The sequence below is a fragment of the Pogonomyrmex barbatus genome, unplaced genomic scaffold (genome assembly GCF_055798465.1).
Source record: "Pogonomyrmex barbatus isolate J1 unplaced genomic scaffold, ASM5579846v1 scaffold19, whole genome shotgun sequence".
NCBI lineage: Eukaryota > Metazoa > Arthropoda > Insecta > Hymenoptera > Formicidae > Pogonomyrmex > Pogonomyrmex barbatus.
The window spans coordinates 1,899,959-1,910,266 of record NW_028297115.1 but is presented as its reverse complement, the minus strand read 5'-3'; the positions used below and the strand labels follow the sequence as shown (position 1 = coordinate 1,910,266).

General features: G+C 30.9%; 4 protein-coding genes across 12 annotated transcripts in view; 3 read left to right on the top strand and 1 right to left on the bottom strand.

Moving 5' to 3' along the window:
* Positions 1 to 4,151, bottom strand: part of IKKbeta (inhibitor of nuclear factor kappa B kinase subunit beta) — a 9,196-nt gene extending 5,045 nt beyond the window's left edge. For 2 of the 6 annotated variants that reach the window (XM_089075488.1, XM_089075489.1), the window contains exon 1: positions 1 to 402. This exon is cut by the window's left edge and continues 46 nt beyond it. The gene's annotated coding sequence lies outside the window, so the exon portion shown is untranslated. Of the gene's footprint in view, positions 404 to 446; positions 604 to 4,045 lie in introns of those variants that run through there. The other 4 variants (XM_089075494.1, XM_089075493.1, XM_089075492.1 and 1 more) reach the window with 4 other exon arrangements.
* Positions 3,543 to 5,675, top strand: LOC105422128 (uncharacterized). 3 transcript variants are annotated; one of them, XM_089075504.1, is made up of 6 exons: positions 3,543 to 3,674; positions 3,736 to 3,926; positions 4,296 to 4,455; positions 4,941 to 5,129; positions 5,280 to 5,438; positions 5,516 to 5,675. In XM_089075504.1, the coding sequence occupies exons 3-6, from the start codon at positions 4,396 to 4,398 to the stop codon at positions 5,624 to 5,626; spliced, it is 519 nt and encodes a 172-aa protein (XP_088931630.1). In that variant the 5' UTR covers positions 3,543 to 3,674; positions 3,736 to 3,926; positions 4,296 to 4,395; the 3' UTR covers positions 5,627 to 5,675. The 3 variants fall into 3 exon arrangements, with proteins under 3 accessions (XP_088931630.1, XP_088931631.1, XP_011629686.1); XM_089075505.1 differs by having other exon boundaries at positions 3,545 to 3,674; positions 3,741 to 3,926; XM_011631384.3 differs by having other exon boundaries at positions 3,550 to 3,926.
* Positions 5,676 to 5,731: 56 nt separating this feature from the next.
* Positions 5,732 to 8,444, top strand: LOC105422129 (polycomb protein EED). Of its 2 annotated transcripts, none has more exons than XM_089075501.1 (2): positions 5,732 to 8,090; positions 8,206 to 8,444. In XM_089075501.1, the coding sequence occupies exon 1, from the start codon at positions 5,732 to 5,734 to the stop codon at positions 7,007 to 7,009; it is 1,278 nt and encodes a 425-aa protein (XP_088931627.1). In that variant the 3' UTR covers positions 7,010 to 8,090; positions 8,206 to 8,444. The 2 variants fall into 2 exon arrangements, with proteins under 2 accessions (XP_088931627.1, XP_011629687.1); XM_011631385.2 differs by having other exon boundaries at positions 8,182 to 8,444.
* A 129-nt stretch (positions 8,445 to 8,573) lies between these two features.
* sel (canopy family protein seele) lies at positions 8,574 to 10,100 on the top strand. The gene is made up of 5 exons (XM_011631382.3): positions 8,574 to 8,791; positions 8,885 to 8,969; positions 9,054 to 9,169; positions 9,345 to 9,551; positions 9,626 to 10,100. Exons 2-5 carry the CDS (start codon positions 8,885 to 8,887, stop codon positions 9,827 to 9,829), a joined length of 612 nt encoding a protein of 203 aa, XP_011629684.2. The 5' UTR covers positions 8,574 to 8,791; the 3' UTR covers positions 9,830 to 10,100.
* Positions 10,101 to 10,308: the final 208 nt, after the last annotated feature.

Below are 10,308 nucleotides of genomic sequence, written 5' to 3'. Positions count from 1 at the left end.
TAAGTTTTAATTTTTTTACTTTACTTGCTGTCGGAAACTAGTATCAACTAATATACTGTGCGTCAACATCCCGTCAAACATGCTTCACTTGTGAAACAATCATCACATGCCGATTGGCTATTAGTGTACATGTGACATCTCGTCACGAGTCTGGATCATTTTTTTCTTTCAGTTTATCTTGTATGGATACATTTCTGTTCTCGCATGGTGTGCATCCTTGGCTACAGTCCACTTAGCGCTACAAAAGCTTCGAAGTGTTTGATTAATCAATCAGAATAAAGAATTTTATGAATTGACCAATCAAAAAATGCTTTGAAGCATTTATAGTACTAAGTGGACCCAAGTATTTGCACCCAAGTGTTATCTACCGCATATTAAAGGATGAAGGAATAATCTCTTGGATGCTTGAAAATAGGAAGATACTTTTTATTTAGTGACACAAGTACCATTTTGTCTTTGTTACTTATTGAATGAAGATAGAACATTTGTGTTGACTAAATTGGGAAACACCACTCGAATATCTCCGTGTATCATTTTATCCTTGTCGTCAAATATTAAATAAGGATAAAATAATACGCGATAGAGACACTATAATCAGAGACTGGTCACAAAAAAGCAACTTTTGATTGATCCGCCATCTTTTGGCTATTCCCACTTATTTTCAAATATATTAACTACATTAATCTTAAATTGTAATATTATAATTTAAAAACATAAGCGTTTTAAAGGTAATAAAATGTGTATATTTATAAAACTTTATTTTACATAATTTTACATAATTATATTACCAATTTATTAATATATATCCTTTAATTTTGATGATTTTAAATTTATTTATTTATTTTTTTTCGCTATTTATCTTTTTCAACACAAGAGCAAAAATTAATATAATACTATTATACTATAATATTTTTTAACTTTTTGATACACAATTGTCAAAACGATCCTCTGTGAAATCAATGACAGCTATTCACAAAGTTAGCGCAGCGAGAGAACCCATCGCAGAAAAGCGTCAACAATAAACTTCGAGGAAATTTCGAGAGATGCAAATATCGATGTCATGCCTTTTTTTAGAAAGGATTATTATACATATTTATTATTATTATAAACAAACTTTATTACAATATAAAATAAAATTTAAGTAAAAAAAACATCCATCCATTTTTTATATTGATTTATCACAATTAATTAATTTATGACTATATTTTGCAATTTTAGTATCTCTATTATTTAATAATATATTATCACGCTTTCCACGTGTTTAATACACATGCATAATATACTTAAATCAATGCACATGCAAAGTAAAAAAATATGGCTATTGGTTAGAGTGAGATGATGTATATTTCTTTCTTTCGTAAGATTTAGTCATCAAAATATGGCGGATCAGAGTCTCTGATTGGCGGATCAGAATCGTAGCCGGAGGCCGTGGCCAAAGTTTAGTGTCTCTAATACGCGAGGGTATGCACATATACTTAGATAATATTCAGAACGTAGCCTATAGAAAACATCTAGAATCAACGTGACCATTTTTTGTGAGGGCCTATTCGAATAAAATGGTATAACCATGCATAAAGAAAATTATTCAATTGCATTTTACATGTAGTCTTATAATAAAAATGCGACTGCATAATTTTCCTTGTATATATAATTATATAGCTATGCAAGTTTGAATAGATCGTGCGTCAAAGAAAAAAATTTTGATTCAATTTCTATGTCACACATCGTGGTGAGCAAAGTGAGTGATAGGTTTAGACTGCCACATTCAAATTACGAATGGAATTTGAAAATAAAATAAGTAAATTTAACTAATTAAGGCTATTTTCTTTTTAAAAAGCAATCGACATCTGGATATTCTAAAATTCATTATTAGTATTGAAAATCTATAGTTAACGTGATGTGTATTATACATTATCAGTAATAGCAGTAACTTGTAATTTTGGAACACATACTTCTTGACATAAATTTACAAAATTAATTGGACACTATTTGATTCTTTTATAACACAAAAAATTACAGAAGGGTCTGCAGAGTCAAAATGTATAATGTTTTAAGAATTCTTGTATAATGTTAAAGAATTCTTTTTGAATTATCAAAAAGGAATTTTTTTTTATCAACAATCATTTGTGCTGTTGGATATTATGTCGGCGAAGAAGTATGGGCTACTATAACAGATGTATCAGCAAAAATTAAGCAAATATCAAATTCTCCGTTATAGTTAGAAAAATGCTGCAAAAATTGAATTAAACTTATAGTCATAAATAGAATAGAATTCGAACATTCTATATTGGTACAATAAGGATGATTCAGAACAACCGTTTCAGAACAACCGTTTATCCTTAAAATATTATATTCCTGAATCGATTCTAATAGCTCTCGCACACTGAACGCGACGAACGATGAGCGATGTCCAATGAAAGTTTTGCTTTTTCAAACGCTTTTACATTCGAAAGCAAAGCTCTCATTGGACATCGCTCATCGCTCGTTGAGTGTGCGAGAGCCATAAAGCCGGTATTCACAGTCAGTTCTTATATTTAAGATCATCTTAAAATTATTCAGATTTCAACCAATAAGATAATCGTATAAGCTTACTTAAGACGATCTTAAATATAAGAACGGACTATGAATACCAGCCATAGGCCATAGTATTCATAGATCGATATTCATAGTTAGTTCTTATATTTAAGATCGTCTTAAAATAATGTTTCAACCAATAGGATAACTGTATGAACTTGCTTAAGATGATCTTGGGAGCTTTCCAGCAAGAAGACACAGATAGACACTGTGTCACATAATTAAAACACAATGTTGGGTGCTTGATGGAATATCTTTTAGTTCTAGGTATTGTCACCAATTGACGCTAGCTGAAATTTGTTGAAGGTTTTGATTGCTTCATTTTCGAGCATAATCTTGAAAGATATTTATTAAATTCGGAAAAATAAATGGAGACGACTGGATTTGAACTCGGGATCCCTCGCCTACTACCAAGACTTAGCCTGCAAGATTTAGCCAAGACTGCGATGGCTCACTGTTAGCTGTTTATATTCCGAATCTCTTTCATGTCCGCTTACGATCGTTTAATTTTTACAACCTTTAAAATATTTGCCAGTGTCACAGCAATAATCGAAGAAATAATCTTTTCTTCTTCTTCTTCTAGCTAGCCTATTCTGTAGATGAATTCTTAAAAACAATTCGGTATCATTATATTATCATATAAGATATCTGCGCAATAACAGTATAACGACACCGAATTGTCGTTAGAGAATAGATTTACAGAATGCCTTAGTGTCGGTCCACAATAAGTATTTAATCTTTAAGTCATAAGAAATTGACCAATCATAGTCGATTATTCTTTTCATATTCGATTATAATTGGTCAATTTCTTCTTAAAGCTTAAATCACCTATTGTGGACTGACACTTAAACAAATCTTAAATAAGTGATTAATTTCGAAACAGAAAAAGACAGAATTCTTTTTCACTATTCAGTGTTACGAACATAAAAGTTTAAAAATTGGCAACCATGATGCAAAACACAGTCCGACTCTGTTTCGTAGCTGTGTTGAAATGTGTTGTGTTGTGTCGTAACAGGAAAGCACGTATAGCGACACTGTGACTTGGTTTATACCCAGCCGTTCAATCCCGATTCACTTCGGAATGAAATAATATTTCTTAAGTATAAACGAATTAATTTTGATCCACTTTAATTCTTTCTTTAATTCTTCTTCTTTTCTTAGCGCAGTAAGATCAATCCGCTGTAACGTAATCCGTGTAAACGCTCCCTAAATCCACTTCATTTTGAAGTGAACCGGGATTAGACGGCTAAGTGTAAACTAAGTTTGTGTTACACTGTATCGCTGGAAAGCTCCCCTTAAATATAAGAACGGACTATGAATACCAGCCTATATGTCAAAATTTGTTTACATAGGTAAGAACAATTTTGAAGCCATAAATAAATCGACCAATCACAGCCAGATATTTTCACATGTAACCAGAATGTTTGATTATAATTGGTTGATTTGCTTACAACTCTACTAAGCTACATACGTTAAAACATTTTCACATGCAATGGTCTTCTGTTTTACAACACTGGTCATAGCCACGGCTCACTAACTCTGGTTAAGTTAGACAGCGCAGTTAAATTTGAGAACTGCCAACTGCAAAAATAAAAATTCATCATTTCTAACCTAATTTCTTGTTATAAACATTTGTATTTATATTTCAAAGCATACATTTATATACTACTTACTTTATTATAATTCACACTCTACAACTACTTTCTCTTTGTTATGAATAGATTAGAAAGTACAAGACCGATTTTGGATTTTTTGCTGTTGGCAATTCTGCTGGCAAATTAACCGATAGCGTTAACCGGAGTTAATGGCCCTCAGTCAATCATGGCCGAAATCTTCAAAAGCGGCTTAGTTCGGAGAGATGAGTGTTTGATTGCTTTTATGGTGAGTTTAGATGGTAAAAAAAAAAAAAGAAGAACACTTTTGCATACTTAATGTATATGTGTTTTTTCAAGTAAAGAATAAAAATTGTCATTTTTGACATATTACATAAAATTTGTAGACTTACATTAATAAATTAATTCATTGATAAACTAACTAATTAATCTGTTTCTTTTTCATTATAAAATTATTTGATGCGCTTTTTATCTTTTTATTATAATTAACGAGAAGCGAATATATATAACTTTAATTTTCCGGCGAATTTTTTAATAAGATTTAAGATTACAGATTATTGTGCATTTGATTTATATAAAAGAATAACATATTTCTTCTATTTCTAATAAATTCTACTATATATTAACGGTGCTTCTTATGTAAAAATTAATAAAAATATGCAGATGAATATTATGATTGTGATTTATTAAATATTTTAGCGATATTGGTATACAATTGTTAATATGAATATATTAAATAGAAAATTCTTTCAGATAGTAGGATCAGCTGAATTATGTGACAAGATATCAAAGGGTTTACATCAAAGTGCAAAGAAAAGAAAGTGGCATATTTGTATACATCAGTGTGAATCTATTGTTGATGTTATAAAAGCAAAATTGGAAATCTCTGTGGATTTTATTATTTTTGCTTTTAATTTAAGAATTTTGAACACCTTGTCAGAAGTAAGTCTTTGATCTTTATGCAAATTATTTTTAAAATCATTATATAAAATTGTTTATCTTATATTTTTATATTATTTATAAATTATTATTAATCATTGTTTATCGTATGATGTGATTAATTACTATTAATGGCCATTAATAATTTTCAAGATAGAAGCTAACATAGCCATAATAGATGAGAACTACATCACTTCTGGTGCAGTTTGTTTGGTGAATTGTAATGGGATATCTAATGTTACGGGATTAATCTATAAATCGAAGAATCTTTGTCATAAATACAATATTCATTTTCTCTCTACTAATATTTCTGTGAGTTTGTTCTCAAGACTATAATCATTTATATATAGTGTATGATTCAAGTATTTAAGAAAAACTTTTGGTTTTAGAATACACAAGCCTGCATATATTTAGGAAGCAGAATTTTAAATATAACAGAAGGAGTATTAGGATTAACCAGTGGTATACCAGTTATTGGAACTGTAGTAAAACACAATTAAAATGTACATACAGAGAGCTGAATAATTTATTGATAATTTAAAAACAGAATGTTATATTTTGTGAACCGTTGCATCAATAATATTTAGATTGATAAAATCAGCAAGATGAAAAAATCGAGCAGTAAGACATATACTTCCAGTCAGGAGGACAGCGAGAATGACAGTGATGTAACAGAATGCAGCATTGGAAGCAATTCCACTGCTGGCACTCATCGCAGTGATACACCTACTCGCAGCGCCCGTTATAAACGGAAAGGTCGTCGAAGAAGTAAAACAGCGAAGTATAAACCTTCTATAGATAAACCATTATACAAATACTGCTGTAGCGTCAAGGAAGATCATGGGCAACCTTTGTTTGGTGTACAATTTAATTATCACTTAAAAGAAGGTGAACCGTTAATCTTTGCCTCTGTGGGCAGCAATCGCGTCAGTATTTATGAATGTCCACAGAGCGGAAATATACGGCTACAACAATGTTATGCTGACCCGGATACAGAGGAGAATTTTTATACATGTGCATGGACTTACGATGATTCTGGAAAACCCTTGTTAGCTGTGGCAGGATCACGTGGGGTCATCCGAGTTATCAGTCCCGCGACAATGACTTGCATCAAACATTACATTGGTCACGGACATGCGATAAACGAATTAAAGATTCATCCGAAAGATCCAAACATTCTGTTGTCTGCATCAAAGGATCATGCTTTACGATTGTGGAACATCAAGACAGACGTGTGTATCGCGATCTTTGGTGGTGTCGAAGGTCACCGAGACGAAGTCTTAAGCGCTGATTTCGACATAAAAGGCCAAAGGATTATCTCGTGTGGAATGGATCATGCTCTTAAGTTATGGTCCTTGGACAAACCAGACATGCAAGAGGCAATAAAGCAGTCTTATCATTGCAATCCCACTCGCAACGGCAGACCCTTCGACTCAATTCTCCAACACTTCCCTGACTTTACCACTCGTGACGTGCATCGGAATTATGTCGACTGTGTGAAGTGGTTCGGCGACTTTATTTTGAGCAAATCCTGTGAGAATTGTATTGTGTGTTGGAAACCGGGTAGACTTGAGGATTCGCAGCTACGTAGTGGAGAAACAAGCGCGACAGTTTTGCATCGTTTCGAGTTCAAAGAATGTGATATCTGGTTTATACGTTTCTCCATGGATTTTTGGCAACGCACGATTGCATTGGGGAATCAGGTTGGCCGCACTTATGTTTGGGATTTGGACGTGGATGAACCTGGGCAAGCGCGTTGCTGGTCTCTTCAACATCCTCGTTGTACCGCGCCAATTCGTCAAACCAGCTTAAGCCGAGACGGTTCTGTATTGTTGTGTGTTTGTGATGATGCAACAATCTGGAGGTGGAATCGTGATCATTAATTTTATTCATTTTATTTAGGATTAAGAAGAAGTGCCTTTGCACATACATCTCAAATCGTATTGGATAATCATACTTTTTGTAGTTATTTTAATTTAGATAAAGCTTGATAATCTATTAGACTAATTCAAAATTTTCAAATCGAAATGTATATATGATGATAAAAACTTGCATTCCTGTCCAATAAATTGTCAAACTTCTTTAACATATGTGCCGTAATCCGACATGTGTTAACGTATCTATTGGAATTTTATAATTGGAATTTTATATTAATATAAAAAAATATTAGAAAGATTCTTGTTAAGTAGAATGTGAAACAATGAGGCAAATGAGAATTAGCGCTGTTGACAGTGCGCAATTAACTCTTTATTACAAACTTTAATATGTAATACGGACGTTTTGACTCAAGTTTGAATCATCTTCAGTGGATGTAAATTAAAGATCCTGTGTTCATCTGATGAGCTCATCAATGATAAAATCGTTGATTAATTATTATGTGTATATATTTATGTCATCTCTAAAAAAAACGAGATAATAGTCACCAACAGGCTGTCAATCATCAGGTGAACACAATTCACACTGAAATGGAGAAAACAGTGCAGGATTACAACATAGTTCGCATCAAGCGGCACCTTGCACAGCGTGTCCATACTTGAGCTCCAGGCAGTAACTGAACACAATGACTGATGATTAAAGTTTGTAATAAAGAGTTAATTGCGCACTGTCAACAATGCTGATTCTCATTTGCCTCATTGAATATAAAAAAAAAATCAGAATAAAGTGCAAAAGTATCTTTAGAATTTTAAGTGAATTAGAAAAAAAGAAAAGTCTTTTATAGCTATGTAAATAGAAAACGTTTTTCAATATTTTTTACTTTATTACAAGCGATATTTATATATAGAGAAATTAATTCTTTTTTTATAAGCTCGTTTTTTTGTAATCTATCATAAAAAATGACAAACTGCCTATGTAATAATAATACAATTTTTACATTAAATGTGACTTAAGATTAGATAATGTGTAATTCGTTACTATTTTTCGATTGTTATAAACAATATTTTAGTTTAATTTTGAAGAAATTATGTACGTGTGAATGTGTGTACATATATATATGTAAAAAGCGAGATCAAGGTTAAGTTAAGGTTAAGGTTAAATAATATATATTTCATTGCAGTTTTTTCCTTTTTCTTTCATACAGCCGTAACTTCCTTATGGACACAGGCCATGATTCATACGAAAAAGTAAATCAAAACGATAATTGCGAGTAAAAGCCGAAAGGTGACGAGCAATAGCGGAAAGTACGTGATGACGCAATACAAGGAAACTTTCTATAGGGATAAAACACGATCCACTGAACGACTCGAAGCGACTATTAGTAGCACTTAAAATTTCATTTTTATATTTTTGTAAAATAATAAAACAAACAAATTACTCATATTGTTTGTATTGTTATTGAGAATCGAATTGCAGTTGCTATATTTATTTATATATTTTGACAGAAATGTGTCTTCTATAATAAAATCATTTCAAGTTGAACAGTTGGCATCATCGGAATTACACGTTACGAACTGTCATTCGTTTATACAAATGTCACAATATATTTTACACATCATCATGTGAGATTAGAAGATGCACATTATACGTGTCGCATGTCGTGGTGCTCAGAATTTTAGTTATATTATTATTATAAAAAAATATCACTGAGAAAGTCTCACAATTTGTTCAATACTCTACACACAAAATAAGAATATTTTTTGACATTGCATACGTATAAAAATCGTACAGTGAGTATAATACATTTATTTTTATGCTATTTTAGCTATCAAATATATAATTCAAAATTTATGTACAATATTTGTACATTTACTTCCTTGTAGATGAAAACCTTGCTTTGTGGTCTGTTTCTGATAATCGCTCGGATAGAGGCAAAAGAAGTTGATTTAAAGCATCTAAAATGTTTAGGTAAAACTCAATGTCAAAATGACAGTTTCATTTTAGCCATTAACAATTCCAAAATTGATTAATGAAAATAATTTTCCTTTACAGTTTGTAGGGCAACTATGAATGAAATAGAGGCAGAGGTATTAAAGGCTAATCCAAACAAATTAGTTGACGTAGGTAATTTTAGAATGGATGCTGAGGGAAATACTATACGTAAGAAGGTAACAAAATGAAAAATATGATCAAGAAAGAATGAAGATCATTGATATTAAATTTACTAGAGATTAGAAATATTTTTGCTTTTTTTTCTATACTTATTTCCTTTGTACAAAATTCAATTTTATTTACTTTGTACATTCAATTTTGATAATGTAATATGGAATTTGATATTTTAAGATTCCATTAGGCCAATCTGAAGTGCATATTTCGATTTTGCTGGACAATATCTGCGATAAGTTGTCAGATTATGTGAGAGCAACGAAGAAGTCTAACAATCAATTAACAATTTTTAATCTCATGTCTCCATCAGGTGGAATGAATCCTATGATGAGTGAAGTAGATATAATTCAGGATGGTGACTTAAATAAAAGCCTTCAACATTATGTAAGTACTGTTTATTATGTTTTATATTGATTGGAGATATATCTTTTATTAACTTACACACTAATGGTTTTCAGTGTAGTACTATAATGGATGAATTTGAGGAAGATATAGTGTCGTTATATGTTGATGGTGTAGAGAATAAAAAAGAAGAACTTTGTACGAGAATTTCAAATATTTGCATTGAGAATTATATTGATGATGATGATTATGATAACAACAATGATAATAATAGTCAAGACTATGATTTAAATTTTGACGAAAAGAGAGATGAATTATAAATGCATTTAGGATAACTTTTATAAGAAGTTTATTGTTAATAGAAATTGTTAAATCAATTCAGCTTCTTCATTGTGTAAAAGAATTTTGTGAATAACAAATATCTTGCATTTACTGTTGTCACATATTATGCAATATATTTAATGCATTAATGTTACAGAACGTAAGCACAATATGTTATACAATTTTATAAAATGAATCAAATATATTTTATGTATATATTGATGGAATATATATTAAAATGTTACGTATTATTACGTATTTTTTCATGAATTCTATTATTATATCTGTATCGACATCTCATGTATTACATTTTCTTTTCAACTGTAATATTTCCCAATAAAACATTAGCGTCAGAGTGTCATATATTTCAAGATTACGTCTACAGATTTTTTAACATTATTTATATGAGGTTTATACGAATCATTTTCATATATGTATATAACATAAACATGTAAATTATAAATTACAATGCGAAGAT

Coding starts and splice junctions, on each gene's coding strand:
- LOC105422128 (XM_089075504.1), top strand. CDS start 4,396: ATGGCCGAAATCTTCAAAAGCGGCTTAGTTCGGAGAGATGAGTGTTTG. Junction 4,456..4,940: donor AGTGTTTGATTGCTTTTATG/GTGAGTTTAGAT, acceptor AAATTCTTTCAG/ATAGTAGGATCAGCTGAATT. Junction 5,439..5,515: donor TTCTCTCTACTAATATTTCT/GTGAGTTTGTTC, acceptor TTTTGGTTTTAG/AATACACAAGCCTGCATATA.
- LOC105422129 (XM_089075501.1), top strand. CDS start 5,732: ATGAAAAAATCGAGCAGTAAGACATATACTTCCAGTCAGGAGGACAGC.
- sel (XM_011631382.3), top strand. CDS start 8,885: ATGAAAACCTTGCTTTGTGGTCTGTTTCTGATAATCGCTCGGATAGAG. Junction 8,970..9,053: donor AAAGCATCTAAAATGTTTAG/GTAAAACTCAAT, acceptor TTTCCTTTACAG/TTTGTAGGGCAACTATGAAT. Junction 9,170..9,344: donor GAAATACTATACGTAAGAAG/GTAACAAAATGA, acceptor TGATATTTTAAG/ATTCCATTAGGCCAATCTGA.